The 18,626-nt window shown below is 40.2% G+C and overlaps 1 protein-coding gene across 1 annotated transcript in view; it reads left to right on the forward strand.

Annotated features, from left to right (window-relative positions):
* Positions 1 to 2,545: 2,545 nt before the first annotated feature.
* Positions 2,546 to 18,626, forward strand: part of DOK6 (docking protein 6) — a 277,534-nt gene continuing 261,453 nt past the window's right edge. Inside the window, exon 1 of the mRNA XM_074355477.1 lies at positions 2,546 to 2,875. Coding sequence (XP_074211578.1) covers positions 2,810 to 2,875 — 66 coding nt within the window. The 5' untranslated portion in view covers positions 2,546 to 2,809. The remainder of the gene's footprint in view (positions 2,876 to 18,626) is intronic.

The following is an 18,626-nucleotide window of genomic DNA, read 5'->3' on the forward strand; positions in this document are numbered from 1 at the left end:
AAATTTTGTTTTGTTTAAAATGAAAACAGCTTATAAATGCAGGGGTAAAATCAAAGTAGAAAATCACAACCTTGCAATCCATAATGAAATAATGCATCTAAGCAATGATCATCAGTGGCTACAAAAACCATAAGGTGGAAGGTTGGTGGAGAATTTTGTAATGTGTGGACCAGGCTGACAACACTTGATCCCTCTAATCAACGGGACAGTCAGACACTTTCCTTGTTTTGATGTTACTCATTAGGATATACACAGCACCTCCTATAAATTAGTCTTTTCTATAAAAGGAAGAACGTACTCAAATGTCTAAGTCATATTACTAGTTTGAGGCTTAGATGACTAAAATCAATGATACTATGAGGATTCAATTGACCAAAAGCAGATCTATGAAAATTTGCATGACAAATTTATATTATATAACCCAGTGTTTTCAAGGAGCAAACAGAAAAAGAGGGGAAGGATACTTGCTATAGATAGGCACACAGACACGCACACACACAAATTGCTATATCAAAACTTTAAGAATCAAAAGTAAATATAGGATAATATTCAAATCATATTAGGGTATTATGTAGACCTATGTAAGCATATGAGCAAAGGCATAATCATTCCATAATCTTTAAAAGCCAGTGTTACCAACCTTACCTTATTCTTGGGTATTGCCTTAGGATTGTTGCTGAGACAAAATGAGTCCCTGACTCCAAACAGCTTTCAAATGATTTGTGGAAACAGATTATTATGTAAATGATGGCGGAAGTTTGCGATCAGGGAAATTATTGTGGACACCAAACCTAACTTAAAATTATGGCTGTGAATCAGAACATCTCTGAGCCTCAGTTTCTTCATCTATTAAATGGCAAGTATCCTTTACTTAACACCGGGGGATTGCAAAGAGGACTGAATGGAATACTGTATTTCATGTATCTGTGAATCTAAAACAGTCTTGACACAAAGAAAAGAAATAATAGCCATGTCGTATACAAAAGAGGAACAGGTAAGTGGACTAGACAACATACCTCACGTATTTGGAGAAGGAGAGTCACACTGATCTAGTAGGGAGTTTATGCAAGTTTTCTGGGAAGGGTAGTTTGAACTCATTCCAGAGTGACAGCCCAAGGGATCTTGCCATGTGGTTGGATGTATCTACCCCAGCATCCAGCCCTCTGCACGGTGATACTCCAAACAAATGCTTGCTACATAATGAGTGAATAGGAATACAGAGACATTAAGACAAATTAGAGTTCTTACAGAGTTTTATCCGCTCTAGATGGAGACTTGCTAACGATGGAACGAAAATCACCCATGGGGTGCCCATTTGGTAGAGTGAGGAACATGTGCTTTATCCGTCAGGTTAATATTTTTTCTCCTCTCAATCAAGTAGTTTCCTTTCTCTCAATACTACTATGTTCCCAATAGGGCTACGAAACTTTAACTGAGAACATGGAAAAATATTGCTCACTAAAATAAACAGAAATAAACACGATCTTTTGAACTTTTATTAAATATAGACTCTTTATAAATGAAAGAAGTGACTCAGAAAAATTTCAATCTTAATTCTTTTTTTCTCAATTACCCATCCTTACTTACTAGGTATTAAATATCCTTCCTTATAGCAAAAATCCATATATTGTCTCAAGCCAATATTTAATACTCCTTTTCCCTTGAATCTTATCAAACGGATATAATTTTTAGATTAAAATTTCTTCACAATGGAGAATAGCCTACTTTTGAATGTCACGCGATCCTACATTAAGGGGACGAAGTTCTTCATGGTTTTGCTTTTACGAGTTGAACATTTCAGTAAATCATTTGCATCCACCGGTAACAGCTATGGTCTCCATTTCCCCTAGAAGATGAAAAGCTACGAGCCACTTTTAGGCATAGTTCACTAAAACGCGCGCATAAATCACTCCAGTGCTCGCTGCTGCTTCGGGAGAGGACGTCGTCGCCTGAGTGCTCCAGTCTCTCCAGCAGCAGAGGGATTAGACACATGCGCACGATTGGTCTCTTTGTGTGCACCAGGAAGGGCTTGGCGTCGGTTTACACTTCCTAACGGGGCAAAGACCTGGACGCGAGACTGTGCTTAGGAATAAAAATGCACCATAAACACCGCCATCGAAATAAACAGTTGTCTCGCTCCCGCTGGCCTCCTTTCCTGGGAGCATCCCCACCGCCCTTTCCCCAGTGTCCAGCTTGGCAGTGGAGATTAAGAGACCCGGACTGAGGAGCCTTGACCTCAGGAATCCCGCACCGGGAGAGCGTTGCCGGCACAGGGAGCCGGGTGGGAGCGGGACCCCGGGCGCGGGTGGCGGGAGGAGCTCCCCGCCCGAAACGCGGGTGATGGAGCGCGTCTTGCGAGCATCTTCCAGCCTAGCCACCCCGCGGGCCAGGGGGAGGGAGCCGGGCCGGCGAATCGGCCCGCCCCCCCGGCCCGCCCCTCCCCCGCGCCGGGGAGCCGCGATGGTGCGCTCCGGCCAGCTGTGCGCCGCCGAGTGAGGCGCCAGCCCGTGGGTGCTGCCGGGGGCGGCGGCGCGGAGGGGGCGCCCGCAGCTGGCGGCGGCGCGGGCCGCGGCGCTCGGCTCGCGGCGGGGGGCGAAGGTGAGGACCGGAACGCGGAGGGCGGGCGCTGATCGCGGCGCCGGGCCGCGTCCCCGGTCCGCGGTCGCCCTGCCACCCAGCCTGCGTCCCCGGCGGCGGCGGGGAGCTCGGGGGCACCGGGCGGCGGCGCGGCGGCTGGCTGGATGCAAGACCTGCGCGGACCCCGCGGCGGACGTCGGCTCTCGACACGGGGAAGCCGAACGCGCTGGCCATGGCCTCCAACTTTAACGACATAGTCAAGCAGGGCTACGTGAAAATCCGCAGCAGGAAGCTGGGGGTGAGTCGCTCGCTCGGCTTTCTCCTTCCCCTGCGCCCGTTTGGCGAGGGTGGCGGCGGGGGGTGTGGGGTGGGGTGGGTGCGGGGAGAGGTGACCCACGCGGGGACAGGGAGCGAAGAGGGACCCGGCTCTCCCGCGGACAGCCCGCTTGTTGCCCCACCGGGTTGGGGGCTCGCACCTGCCTTGGGGGCTCCGCAGACCGGGCTGAGGGCTCCGGGAGCGCCTGGGTCCCGGTCCTCAAGTACGCTGCGCTGGTTTGGACCTAGACTGAGAAGTCTTTAGACGAAGGGGATTGTCAGTTCCGAGATGAATGCGCCCCGGAGTGGGGGTTTATATTCAGAGCACTCTTCAATGCTCTGTTCTCAGAAGTGTGTGCCTTTCGGGCACGGCTGCTCTGTGTGCAGGAGGTGGACAGACGCTCGTGCTCGTGTGTGTGTGTTTGTGTGTGTGTGCGCGTGTGTTTGGAATCACCGTTTTCTAGTCCCTGCTTCCTCAGCCTATTTTGAAATTTTCCTTTGATGCCTTACCAGCGCCTCACGTCCCTGCGGGCGATTGCCAGCGAGTTTATTGCTCCCTGAGCAGTTGCCCACTGGCGGCTCCCTGGCCGTGTGTGCGCCCGGACAGGTGGACCTTCGCCCGTGTGCACGTAGGTGTGTGCTCACGCCTGCTGACACGGGAGCGCTCGCGACAGCAAAGTTTATGGATACCTTTTCATGTTTTGAAAGATGTTTTGCCTGACTTGGGAGAGAGTGTAGACCCCTGAGGGTTTAAAACTTCTCTAGTGACCGTACGCGGAGGTAAGAGGGACGCGATGACGGTCGTAGAGGACCGGGGGGAGCAGGAGAGAAGGGGCGGGCACTTGGGCGGAGAGCTGCCCAGACTAGGCAGACATAGGGGGACGGTCGGAGAGGCGGGCAGGAGATCCCAGGGGAGCGCGCAATGGGAGGTGGGCACTGGAGATCCACCTGGGCCGGCCGGTCCAAAACGCAAGGGAAACAAAATCTGGGGGCAAAAGTGCCCGTTTTCCGAATTCCCTGGATGTCTCTCCATTTCGCCCTTCTCAAAGCTGGAGTTCTGCGAAGCTCTGGAATCCTGGGGCAAAGCGGCCTTGAACGAGAACATTCCCTGCGTCCCCTGCTGAATGGATGAATACTCCCAACTTGGAGAGAGGAAGAGAAGGGAAAACTTGCTTAATTTTCTCATTTAAAAAAAGAAAGGAAGAAAAAATAGTAAGTGCTAAATATATCGTTTAAAATATTGAACTAAGCTAGGACTGAGTCCCTAAAAGAGAAAGGCTCACCACGCACCCAGAAGCGGCTTGTTCGCGAGTCTGTGGACGCAGGTGTAAGGGGCAGGAGGAAGGGAACGTGGCAGCCTTTCCTTTTTGTGTTGCCTCTGCTGGATTTCACATTTGAGATACAGACTGTACCTCAAGGACACACGGGACCCGTTCTCGAACTTCAGCTGATCTGTAGAAGTGGGGAGTATAAACCTGGGTGACAACAAAGCTCCCCACCCCCCGCCTGGCGCCAGGATGCGATGCTGCGCGCCCCACCAGGCGACAGAGCAGGCGTGGCGTGCAGACCCTCAGCCAGGCTTCAGAGCTGCTCTTGGGTAGAAGAATGCGCCTCTTTTCCTTCCAGCGAGATAAGGAAGAACCCTCCTGTAAAGCTGCAGTTGTCCAGGAGGCTGACGGCTTGTCGCGACCGGGACGCAGTGCTCAAATCTGTCACCCTCATAGCCATCAGCCAAGACAGGAGGTGCAGAGCTAGAGCCTGGGGGGAGAACCATTTCAGGAACTTGACCTTTGAAGCCCTTTGCTCTCGCACAGGGTGCTTGCTCATCATTCTCTCTCTAACGTCTTAGTGAAATCTCAGTTGGGTTTGACACCTCAGACGCTATAAGCGAACGGATGATTTAAGTCCCGAGGGGAGATGTGTAGCTGCTTCCACAGAGTCACCGGGTACATGAATATCAGACTAAAGACTACAGCACTGGGAACCCCCTTCCTGGCGCACTGGCCCGGAGCCTACATGATCCCTCCCCCATCAGAGCTTTCCAGGATTTCCTACAATTAAAACTGAATTTGCAATTTAATTACATGATAGGATCCAAAGAAAGAGCACTGAATGCTACTAAGGTGACTATGGCATTTACAGCCTTTGGAAGTCCTTTTGGAATGGTAAACACGACTTTCCCCCTAAAGATGTGTGCAAATGTTTATTTCATTTCAAAAGCATCTCTTTCCATACTCACTGGAGCTATGCCTTTGTAAAGAGCAGCCTTCACGGAAAACAATAAAAGCATGTGTATGTACAGATTACTTGCTTTTGTCTTCCATTTCTGCTTGAGAAATATGAACTGCAGAGTTTGGCATTGAAACAGTTTTGCTTTGTTTTAATATTAAATCAAAATATTAAATAAAGTAACATTGCTATTTTGGTGAATATTATTTATTTTAAGAACTTCAGAGAGAGACTTTTCCGTTATATTCTGGTATTCAGAAGGGTGATTTCGAATGACAAAACTTCACACACACGATTCTGTGAAGCTTAATAACTTAAATGGGTCCCCTAAGATAGTAAAACACTAAGTAAATATTGTGTGCCTTAAAAACAAAAATGTGTAGCGATACCCAAAATTATAAAGGAATTATCGGAACATTAGTATTTTTGTTTTCATAGTTAATAATACATATTCCTTATTTTATGGACTCAGAACAATGAGCTTTTCTAAATAAGATAATATTTTTAACTCAGATGAGACATAATCATGCTTTTATGCGTTATGCTCAAAGTTAAATTTCAAAATAAAAATAATTTAAATTAAATATGCAGATATTTGATTTATTATGGGTAAAACACATGCTTTCAAAAAGCACATTTCATGGTATTTTAAGGGGGAAAAAAAGGCCTGAGTATGAGCCAATTGTATGAGAGATTATTATGACGTGAAAATATATTTTGAGATGAAGTGTTTAAGGTTTCCTTTACTCCGCACAAGTTAGTGCTTATTATTATGCTGAATGAAGGCAGAAAAGCATTTCCAGCTCTCTAGGCAAGGGGACATCTCTCCCAGAGGTGCTTCAGGTCAGAATGTTTGAAAGGGCCCTGCCACGTGTCATTTTACAGAATCTAGTGCTACCTGTTGAGGATAGTTCCTTAGCCAAATAGTTGGGCAAAGTAGTACGTGTTCAACATTTTTTCTTCGTTTGCTTTGAAATTTGTCTTGACTCATTAATCAGTTTTTCTTCCACTTAGGAAAAAAATTTTGAGAAAAAATAGAATCATTTTCCTGAATTTTACTCTTGCCCTTAAAAATATGGTTATCACATCATTACATTTTTAAAGGTATTAAATCATTGAAGTCATTTCTTTAAATTCTGTATTAAATTTTCATTATAATACATTGCCATTTCTATGAATATATTATTTTCCTTTTGCAGGATTTAAAAGCCCTTACAGTAGTTTAGTTTTTCTCATCCTCTTATCTGTTGCATGATTGATATTATAGTTTGCAATGTACCATGGTGGCCGGTATTTTTTTAAAGAAAAGAGTACTCAAAAACACTAATAAAAATAAAACAAAGCACGTGTATGTTGGTCAGTACTGTTTATCTTTTTTTATCCTTGATTAGCTATTTTCTTCTGACTTCTAATGGCTAATGGGTTAAATTTCATTAACAAGTCATCCATTGCAAAATATCCAACCTATTCTTGGTTTGCAGATAAACTAAGGACACAATCACTGAAACTGTTAATAACTTTCTATGTGGCTTATTGACTCTATAAATGTAGCAGAAGTCCACGCAGCATTCGGGAGTGACATCATCACATCATCTCCGTTATTGACATCAGTGGACTAATTCCAGACTGCAAATGGTCTACAATAATTCTGCAGTTTGACTACCTCTAGGCTTAGCCCTCACATCATTCATTGTTTTCAAGGAATTCTGTTCAGATAGATCAGTGTGAATATTCACCAGCACATTGGGTACAGACAAATAGTATTTTATATAGTTTTTTTTTTCTAGTTCTTACTCAAAGTTAGTGAAAGGTTGGATTGCTATGTGTGAGTATTGAAGGAGTGTCTCAGGGTAGGTTGATACTACATATTCAACAAATGGCCAAATAATCATGGGGCATCTGCTGTTTATCAGGTGGTGTACACTGGTGCGTGTGTGTGAGAATATTCCAGAGTCATGTCGTATCAAGTCAGGGCTATTAACAGTAAATACCCCTACATCACCACTACTCAAGGTATACTAGGTCAGTAATAATCACTGTGTCCCCACCTGGTGGTCAGGGAGGCAGGGACCAATAGAGCCCACATTCCGAGTGTTTGATGAGCCCCCCTTTATGAGCTGACCCTCCCTCCAGGGTTTTCTCTTTTGCATTGTCTCCATTTGTTTCAACAACTTAGTGTGAATTCATCTATCTCTTGCCTCCCTCCCTTCTTGATTAAAATCTCAAGACACCTCCATTCCTGGTGCGATGATTATTGGTCTCCTTGTAAACTCTTCTGAGCTTTCCTGTCCTTTTACAAACAGCTTTTTACTGATATTGGAAGAGAGTAGTTTTTCACGAGAGATGATTTTGAAATTTAGCCCTTTATAGAATCTCCCACATTAATATAAACAGGGAGTTTTGCGTGTGCCTTTGCATAATTTTTTGTCCATTAGCGCATTTTAAAATTTCTGTGGTCTCTCAAATCTCTAAAAGCTATTTTGTGAAGAAAGATTATATCATGTATGAAATGTATTACCAATTTGCCAAAAATTAGATAAAATAAATGTATTTTAGATAAGATATATAAATTTTGACTGTTGCTTTTGTTCATTTTGACTATTCAAAAGTTCAAAAGAACCTTCAGGATCATTACCTCAGATACGAGTACTCAATCTAAAAATTTAAGATGTAGAAGTTGTTGAGTGCCTTCAAATCTTTACTCAGTATTTGAGATTATTGTGTATCCTGGGCATTACTTTCTGAAATGGATCCAATATATCCAGGATGATTTATCATTTACCCCTTTCTCATTAAACATGGATTTAGTATGTATAAAAATTCTAATTATTTGAGCTCTCAGTTTTTATTTCAAATTTGTACTCACAGTGACTATTACGTATATATTTAACACTTATTTCTGTATCTGTATATATATGTCTATACAAATCACTTGTTCTTAGAATTTTAGAGTAGAAAATGATCTTGTACACCTTCCATCAAATTTCTCTATATTAATTTATTTGCAACTGTATGTTTGTGTATATGACACTTTATGTATTCTAAGAAACTATTATCTACATTATTGAGATTTTCTTTTCTTTTTTAAAACATCCCCATGTGTGCATATGGGCAAGCCTAAAGTTCTCTGAATTTTCAAAACTTAAAGCCAAAAACAAAATAAAAGTTAGCCTAACTGTAAAAACCAAACCCAGACATTTTGCTGGATCTTGATATTACATGATTATGCCCATGCAGTACCTAGGGGAAGCTGTTACATCAGGGGTAAGATAGAAGAGTTCACGTCTCGGTTTTCGTCTTGATACGTTTACACATGGCTGCCAGCAAGGTGAACCTTAACAGATGTCATTCCTTCAGATAACAAAGATTATACTCAGTACTCAGGGAACTCTTCCAGATAACCAAAATAAATGGTGCACAGGGTAATCATACAGTGGTCAACTAGTTTTATAAATTTTATATTCCCACCTTCCTTAAGTGTATTTCAGAAGTGCTCAATAATGGTTGATATTGTGGACCAGTATAAAATAATATGAAGGAAATAGTTTAATCTGAATGAAGTCTCTGTGTTTGGAACAGAGTTCATTGTTTTGAAGTATTTTTGTTTAATGTGTTCTATTTGGATCATATACTAAGCCATGTGAACACTGCTAAGGCTATTAAGTATTCCTGTCTTTGGTCTGTTTCTCTTTATATCCACTTCATTTTAAGAACTTAGAATTTAAAAAGCAAGCAATATAGACAAAGTAAAAATCATCTGTATTCCCAACATCCTCAGATCATCTCTAGATTTTGTAAATTTTCAAGTACTAGTTTTAAGGAAAAGTAATTTCTGTCAATTGAGACACAGTGATTAAAAGAGAGTATACTATAATTTCTTTACCCTCAGTTTTATTACTTTTGCCTCATTTTACTCACAATATTTTTTTTTCTTCAGGCTCTGGGTTAACTTTGTTGAGAGAGCCCAAGAATTCTAGGTAGAGAATGTTTTCATTAAGTTTCTGCATAAATCTCCATTCGTTTTATTTTAAGACACAGAGCAGGATTATCCTCTGAGTAATGCATTTTTATATGATAACATACTTTCCTAGTAAGAATATTGCACCTGTCAGTCAAATTGGATAAAATAAGGAATGCTATTTTGTTATTAGCAGAGAACAGCAATTCATTTAATAAAGAAGACTATTGTTTTCACGTTATTTGAAATGAATGGTGATTGTAATCTTTGAACATGTACAAAGTGTTTTTCCTGCCATTTTACTGAATTCATTGCAAAAAATGAATATATCTACTATGCAACAGCTTCATACAGACGGGTAGTAACAGCTATGTGTACTATAATGGGTATGTATGCTTTAACTGTTACATAGTGTAAAGCAAGTATCATTCGCTTCACTCAGCTTTAAGTTATTTACATTGCATGTAAAAGTGCTCTTGGCAGGTGGAAGGGAGTGGAAATGGATGAAGATGGTCAAAAGGTACAAACTTTCAGTTATTAGATAAGTAAGTTCTGGGGATGTGATATACAGCCCGGTGACTACAGTTAACAATATTGTAATGTGTACTTGAAAGTTGCTAAAAGAGTGGACCTTAGATGTTCTCATCACAAGAAAAAAATTGTAATGATGTGAGGTTGTAGATGTTAACTAAATTTACTGTGTTGATCAGTTTACAGTATAACATGTCAAGTCATTATATTGCACAGCTTAGACGTATACAATGCTATAGTCAATTGTATCTCAATAAAGCTGGAAAAGAAGTGCTGTGTAGTGAAATAATTTATGCCACAATAAGGAGGTTCTATACAGATGCTTCTCCAGGCCACTTACAATGGCCATGATTTCATTTTCATTGTACCATCTATAAATCAGTTAATCTCTCCTGCTAAGAAAGGAAAACAGGCTTCAAAAACCGACAGTGTCCTGGTAGAATTTAAAGTGTTTTTTTAAAACATTTAAATCTGTTTATTTTTAGCCTTACATTTATTTATGAAAAATGGTCTTTTATTTATGGTTGTTACATAAGAGATTATATTTGAATTAACTTAATGAAAAATGAGTTTATTTAAAGAAAAACACAAGTTAAAAAGAATACCCATTTACTGGGATCTGGCAAATCGAGAGGCGATAAGTGGTGATACAGTTAGGCAGCAAATGGTGTGACGCTGTTAGCCAGATGCCTTAGCGCTGGCCACTACTGAAATAGCCCGCAGAACCTAGCTGAGAGGTTGGGGCGGGCTGTTTATTTGTGTAGATTGCCATCTTTAAGGGGCAGGAATTGAAACAGATATATACTTAAATGATGTTGCTTTTTTTTCCCCTTAGTTTCCTTATTTTTGTAAATTGGCTACATGCCATTTTTATTTATAAGGGTAAAATTTTATATATGATGTATTACATGTATGAACATGTACAGTTATTTTTCAGCTCATGATTTTTTTCTTTGTAAATACTGAAATTACTTTTCTCTGACCATTTACTATCCTTTAAAATGTGTATGTGTGTATGTGTACATATGCCCACGTACACAGATACAAGCATATATATATAATATGATACCTATGTTATATATTAAATATAGCATTAATTATAGTATGTGTATATTTCCAAACCGCATGTGAGTCCTCCTTCGCACCGAATTATTATCCTTCCTGACCATTTAATAGCACTTGCCCCCACTCCATGAGAAGAAAATGTTCATAAAATGTCTTAATAGCATACAAGGAAAGTTTTTATGATATAAATTGTTATATGTTCACATTACACTTTATTTGGAAAAAATATTTGGTATTAGTCTAAAATTGAAAGTTAGTTTGTCTGTTAAAAACTATAACTTTTCAAGGGTGGCAATCAGTTAAAGAAAATTCTGTATTTATCTCCATCTCTATAACTTCAGTAAAACTTCTCACATACTATTAAAGAAAAAGGACAAAAACATACTTTTTACATATTTGAACTTGCTTAGGAAAATCTGCCTTTTCGTTTAACTTACTAGGAGAAAGGAACACATCTCCCTGAGTGCTTTAAGGGCCTTTGGGCTGTGCTGTAGGAAGGATCATTCTACTAATGCTTTTACAGACGTCATCACACGTTGGGATCTTTAAGTATTAGTTATGTAATTCTTCTAGATAAAAGTACATCTCGTGCCAAAGCACGATGCTGAGTTTAGCTATATGGTACCAAATTTATGCAGAAGTATGAAATGTGCTCTTGCATACATTTAAAACAGAACTATTTAAAACTCCAAAGGCTACTTAACACACTGTTGCTTCCTGATACCTTGCATGATTGTCTACATTACTTAGTCCTCTATTTTAAAAAATGGTTCTCAGTTTGTTTTTTTTTTTTTTTGAGGGACTGCATATTGGAGTCCCCTGAATGGGTGTGGAACGCTGAAGTAAGGGACCAGAATAAAGGGGCTGGCATTGTCCTAAGAATCCAGGAAGTCACTGAGTGTTTACAAGAAATGTTCATTTCTCAAATTAGCAACATCCCTGAATCTTGAGTGTGTAGAAAGGATTGTAGAACTTTTGGCAAGGAGACCAAATAGGAGTGAGTTTTAGTATCCTGGAAAGGCATTGTCTAATTCTAGTGACTAGCTCTGATTGAGAATCACTGACATAGAAGTTTTGGGGGGTTTTTTCCCCAGCACTGAGAAGAAACCATTCTTCAACCTATTCTTGTTTGCATTGAGAAGTCAGCTCTCAGTCACACTGCTACTCTTTGAAAAGGACTCATGTCTTTTTTCCTTTGGCTGCTTGTAACTTCCTCTTTTTCTGGCTCTCAGGAGTTTGGCCATGATAGGTGGAGCTGTGTTTTTATTCTCCATTACTGGGGGGCTGTAGTGCTTCTTGAGTCCACGGCTTGGTATCTTTCTGTAGTTCTGAACAATTACCCAGCATTACTCTTTCATATCAACTTTCTCCTTCCTTTCTCATAGGTTAGATCACTTGTACCGTATTTCCTGTGCTTTTATGCTTTCTCACCTCTTCCATCTTTTTGTGTCTTGAAGATTCAGGATGGATATTTTTTCTTCTGACATTTCTTCTAGTTCACTAATTTTCTATTCAACTGTGAATAATCTGCCATTAAACCTATTCATTGTTAACAATTTAATTTTTTTCAGGTCTAGAGTTTTCATTTGATTCCATTTTTTTAGAATTTCCTATAAAAATTCTCAATTTTATCTTTGGTTGTCTTCAATGCCTTCAAATGGATGATTTTTGAATACGTCTAGCATTTCTAACCAACCCCATGCAGGCAGTGGTCCACCATTAACAGTAATGGAACATTCCCTGCTGAGTGCATTTTATGGTGATTTCTCTGAGGGGGAGCTTGTGCCATGTGGTCCTCCAGGACTCCACCAAGAGCCAAGAGGGTTGGCTGTGGCTCTTACTTAGCCATGAGACCTTCTCACTGTGGTAATTTCATCTTGGAATATTTTCAAACATGTTGTCTACCTCCACAGTAGAACTAGGGTTTGTGGTAGTGAAGTTGAAGAAAAATGAAGATGTTTGAGTGACAGGACCAACCACGACTGTTGCAAGTATTGTGCACGGTTCTAACCTGCCTCTGTATAAAAATGGGGGGAAACAAGGTTAAGACTCAGTTATAAGCCTGCTCTAGCATTTGACTTAATGAACAAAGCTAAATAGTTCTTCCCCTTAAAGGAATGGCTTTTAACTCTGGATGCACGCTGCAATCACAGGAGAGCGTTTTTGAGTTTGTCTTTACTAAATGCAATGTCAAAATTGGCAAACAGAGAGTCTTATTTAGTTGATCTGTGGGCAACAGAATTTGGTTTTGTCTGTTTTTTTGTGCTTGTTTGGTTTGGTTTTAATCTACCCAAGTGATTCTAGAACACATGAAATTCTAGAAATGTTTCATTTCAAAGCAAGGCATCACTGTGTATTACCGCAGAACCCTACTGAACTAAGGTAAGTAGATTATAATGTGCCTCCAGAATTAGCTAAGCAAATTACCAATAAAGCTCAGACACCCATCATTTATTTTTTTCACCCAGCATTTGAATTCCTTCCAAATATTTGGAAAACAACCCCACATTATAGATGTTGAAGATAACAAATAATGCCTCACATATAGAAGATAAAATGCCAAAAATATTATTTCCTCATCTTTGCTGCTGGGGCATGAGAAATGAGCTAGATGTTACCAAGTACGTGACTAGACTTTGAGTTAGTGATGAAAGAAGCAGTCCAGTGGAGGAATCTTCACAGGGGATAACAGAGTAGTCATTTCATTGATGCAAAAGTAGAAGCAGTGCAAACTGTCCAAAAGCAACAGCTCTATCAGGAAACTTTAATGAATTATGGGATTACTCATGCTTACTTAGTCTTGAACCTGGTTCTCCAGCCCTGATTTGAGATAATGAAAAATTTAATAAATGTTTTTCCATCTAAATCAGCCAGTGTCAGCTTTGATTACAACTGATAGCAACTAATACATCCTACAGATAAAATGGCATTGTTGGAAGTGACCCAATTAAATTTAAAAATATACCAAATTGTTTTACTGAGTAAAAGATTTCTTAAATTCTGAGACTCATAGACGTAGAATACAAACTTGTGGTTGCCCAGGGGGAGGAGGGTGGAAAGGGATAGACTGGGAGATCAAAATTTGTGGATAGTGAGAAGCATATGTAGACTAAATAAACAAGATTATACTGTATAGCACAGGGAAATATATACAAGATCTTGTAGCTTACAGCAGAAAAAAAATGTGACAATGAATATATGTATGTTCATGTATAACTGAAAAATTGTGCTCTACGCTGGAATTTGATACAACATTGTAAAATGATTATAACTCAATGGAAAAATGTTTAAAAAAAGAGAAAAAAAGATTTCTTAAATTCTGTATGCTTTAAAATTTTTTAAAGTTTCACACACATGATTTCATATAATCCCATAATAATCCTTTTTTTCCTCCCACCCGTCCCATGGTCTACTCATGATTATCCTGATAATTAATGATCAGAACTTGAATTGATCATGTGTTGATTGATTCTAAATCATAGCATTTATCAAAATAGTATTTGAAAAGTTTGAAAAAGTGAAAGATAGCAACTTAGAAAATATTGTCTGACTATTTGCATTTTTAGGTAGGTTAGTTACATTTCTTGGCCTTGGAGAAGTGGCCCTCTGTGGGACATGTCCTATGCGTCTCAGTAGTACACTCCTCTCTTGTCACCCAAGGGCCAGTGTCCAGCTGGTCCCAGGGTAGAGTCTGGCCTGCATTTGCAAATTCCTTCCACAAGCTTTGGGACTGTTTTCTTATTTCTGGCATCTGCCCCCTGGTGGATGGGGTTGAACTAGAGGCTTGTGTAGGTTTCCTGGCGGGAGGAGTTGGTGCATGCCCACTGCTGGGTGGAGCTTGGTCTTGGCCCTCTGGTGGGTGGGGCTGTAACTAGGGGCGTGCCTAGAGGCAGCTGTGGGCTCAGGAAGTCCGCTGAAGCAGGGGGCTGCGTTCCCACCCAGTGTGGTGTTTGGTCTGAGGCTTCCCAGCACTTAAGCCTACCGGCTTTTGGGTGGGGCTAGGTCTTGGTGCTAATGACCCAAGCAAGATGTCAGCCTGGAGGAAGGCTCCTGTAGACGGACACTCCCGAATGTCAGCCACCAGTTTTATGTCCCCAGGGTGAGCCACAGCCATCCTCTACGTCCCCAGGAGACCTTCCAAAACCAGCAGGCAGGTCTGGCCCAGGTTCCTATGAAGTCACAGCCTCTGCCCTTGGTCCCTGCCTGTGTGAAATTCTATGTGCGCTTCTCGAGAAAATGAAGTCTCTGTTTCCCCCAGTCCCATGGGGCTCATGGAGTTAAGCCCCACTGGCCTTCAAAACCAGATGTCCTGGGGTATCCTCCTCCCAATGCTGGAACCTCAGGCTGGGGAGCCTGATGTGGGGCTCAGAACTCTCACTCCTGGGGAGGGGGCTCTGCAACTTAATTATTCTTCAGCTGTGGGTCACCCACCCAGGATAAAGGGGTGGGTATGAGGCCCAAATATATTGCAAGCCCACCCCTCCTACTGTCCTGCTGAGGTCCCCTCTTTATGTTTTCAGTTGAAGAACTTTTTTGCTAGGTTCCAGTCTTTTTTTTTCTGATGGTTGTTTAGTAGTCAGTTGTGATTTTGTTGTAGTCGTGAGGAGAGGCAAGCTCGTGGTCCTAGTACTCCGCCATCTTGACCAGAACTCCAATCAGAAAATAAATAATAAAAATTTTGTGTAATTTTATAGCTAAATACCAGCAACTCAACAAAGTCAGTTTATAGCTGAAGATAAGTTCTAAATGGTTTAAGCCTACACCTGCCTCAGAAATTACCTTCTGGTGGAAACAGGTCCCCAGCATCGCCAGGCTACACAGCCTGCACTGAAATAGAAACATATTTAAACAGGGTCCAGTTTGTAATAATGAGAACACCTAAAAATAGAATGGCCTTATAACTTATCATCTAAACTCATTCCCTCTTGAAAAGTATAAAGGAGTACTATATTTACTAGAAAGCATTAGATATAAACTACCCTCAGGCAAACCAGAAGGTATCTTCACCCTCTTGATAATCTGAACTTACCTGAGTCTTAAACTCTAAGTTGTTAGATAAAGCTATTTCTTCTATTAGTCCGTCTACCAACTGGAATGACACACTATGCCTTCTCCAACTGATCTCTCAATGTCAAACACAGCATCTTGCCAAGTTTCAAAGCCTCCTATTCTTTCCCTTCTTTCATCTCCCTAGTGTAATTTTGTCTAATGCTTTGGTCTCAAGACCCCTTCACAGTCTTAAAAATTACTGAGAACCCAAAAGAGATTTAGTTTATGTGAGATTATGTCTGTTGATATTTACCATATTGGAAATTAAAAATGAGCATTTAAAAATATTTGCTTATTAAAATGATGATGATAAACTTGCTACATGGATTCAAAAAAATAAATAAATGAAATCACTTGGCTTCAAAAATACCTGTTGTGCATCTTAAACTAATACCATGTATATGTCAATTATATCTCAATAAAACTGGAAAAAAATACCAAAATACTATATACGCTAAATACATACTAAAATAACTAATTCTTAGAGTAATGATTATTAAATAATTATCCTTAACAGTATGTAGATACTAGATTCGTTTTCTGTTGTCTCTCCAAGTGTGGACATTTGGAGCAGAGTTAGTGAATTACTCTGTTCATCCATGGAAAACTGTAGGAGCTTTAATGGAAACACACATTCAGACCATAATTAAGAAAAACTTTGTTCTAAAAGAACCCACACAAATATACCTAACAAATTTTGACAAATGTACAAAAACAATTCAGTAAAGAAAGGATACCTTTTCAATGAATGTTCCAGGAACAATTGGACATCCATCAGCAAAATAGATGAGTCTCAACGCAAACCTCACACCTTATAGTTTAAAACAGAGCATCGATTTAAATGTAAAAAGTAAAACTAAAATTTCTAATAAAACACAAAAGAAAATCTTTGGGAACTAGGACTAGGCAAAGGGTTCTAGGACTTGACATCAAAAATGTGATTCCTAAAAGGAAAACTTGATAAATTAACCAAATGAAAACCTTTTGCTCTATGAAAGAGCCTGTTAAGAGAATTTTTTAAAAAGCTATAGAATGGGAGAAATTATTCACAAATTGCGACTCTAACAAAGAACTAGAATAAAAATCTCTTAAAAGTCTACAGTAAAATTTCAAACAATAATTCTATTAGAAAATGGGCAAAAACCATGAACTGATACTTCACAAAAGTTGATATGCAGGTGGCAAATAAGCACATGAACAGATGTTCAACATTATTGAACATTAGTGAGATGCAAATTAAAACCACCACGAGTTATCAGTCCACACCTAATGGAAAGGCTGAAATGAAAAACAGTGATGGCACCGAATGCTGTCAAGAAGGCGGAAAACCCGGATCACTCGTGTACTGCTGCTAGGAATGCGAAATGGTTCAGACACTCCCTGAAAACAATGTGGCAGTTTCTTCATCAAACTAATTATACAACTGCCATATGAACATCAACTGTACCTTGGGTCATTTATCCCAGAGAAGTGAAAACTTTTGTTGACATGCAAACCCATATATGAACATTCATAGCAGCTTTATTTGAAGTAAAACAAACCAGATGTCCATCACTGGGTGAATAGTTAAACTGTGGGACATCTGTATCATGTAATACTACTTAGCCATAAAAAAAAAAGTTAAACTGTGGATACCCGTAAGGATGAATCCTGAGAAAATTATGTTCAGCAAGTGGGGGAAAAAATCCCAAAAGCTTATATGCTCTGTGATTTCATTTATATAACATTCTTGAGATACCAAATTATGGAAGTGAAGAATAGATTCGTAGTAGCCAGAGGTCATGGTCAGGGAGGAGCGAGTGGAGTCTGTGTGTGGATGTGGTGATGAAAGGGAAATAAATACGAGACATCCTGGTGGTGATGGGAATGTTTGTATTTTGACTGTATTAACGTCAATATCCTGGTTATAATATTGGATTATAGTTTCATAAGATAATCCCATGGGGAAAACTGAGCAATGGGTATACAGGGTCACTCTGTGTTATTTTTTACAACTTCATGTGGAACTACAATTATCTCAAAGAAAGTTTGCTTTAAAAATGGAAGAGGGGCGTCCAAACGTAGCCCCATTTTACAAACGTGATACTTCTGAGCCTCACTTTTCTTACTTGTAAAATGGGGATAAGAATTCTTTAACATTGTACTTTATTAACATTAAGTGAATATTTATTTTATAGGATCTAAAACAGTCCTTGTTCAATGATGCTAAAAATCCTTGAAAGATGGAACTACCGAAACTTACTGGGACAGCCCTTAGAAAAGGAATATATATCTTTACAGCCCTTTTGAGCTGGAGTTCCATGAACAAAGAAAGCCTATCGTAAGTAAATGCTACAGTGAATGTGGGAGTGCAGATATCCCTACTAGATCCTGATTTTAATTTCTTTAAACATATACCCAGAGGCGGAGTTGCTGCATCCTGTGTAGTTCTGTACTTAATTTCTTGAGGACCCTTCACACTGTTCCATAGCGTCTGCACCAGTTTACATGCCCACCCGTCGTGCACCGAGCTCCCTTGTCTCCGCATCCTTGCCAACACTTGTTATTCTTGCCTTTCCAATGTCAGCCATCCTAACAGCTGTGAGGTGGTGCCTCTTTGTAGCTTTGATTTGCACTTCCCTGATGATTAGTGATATCAAGCACCTTTTCCTGGACCTGTTGGCCGTTTCCATGTCTTCTTTGAAAAATGTCTATTTAAGTCCTCTGCCCATTTCTAATAGCGTTGTTAGTTTTTTGCTGTTGAGTTGTATGGGTTATTTATATATCTGGATTTTAACCCTTTATCAGATCTACGATTGGCAAATATTTTCTCCCATTTCATAAGTTGCCTTTTTTTTTTTATAGTTTCTTTGGCAGTGGATAAGCTTTTTTAGTCAGATATAGTCTTCCTCTCTCTTTGAAT

This window comes from Camelus bactrianus, chromosome 30 (assembly GCF_048773025.1).
Source record: "Camelus bactrianus isolate YW-2024 breed Bactrian camel chromosome 30, ASM4877302v1, whole genome shotgun sequence".
Taxonomy (NCBI): Eukaryota; Metazoa; Chordata; class Mammalia; order Artiodactyla; family Camelidae; genus Camelus; species Camelus bactrianus.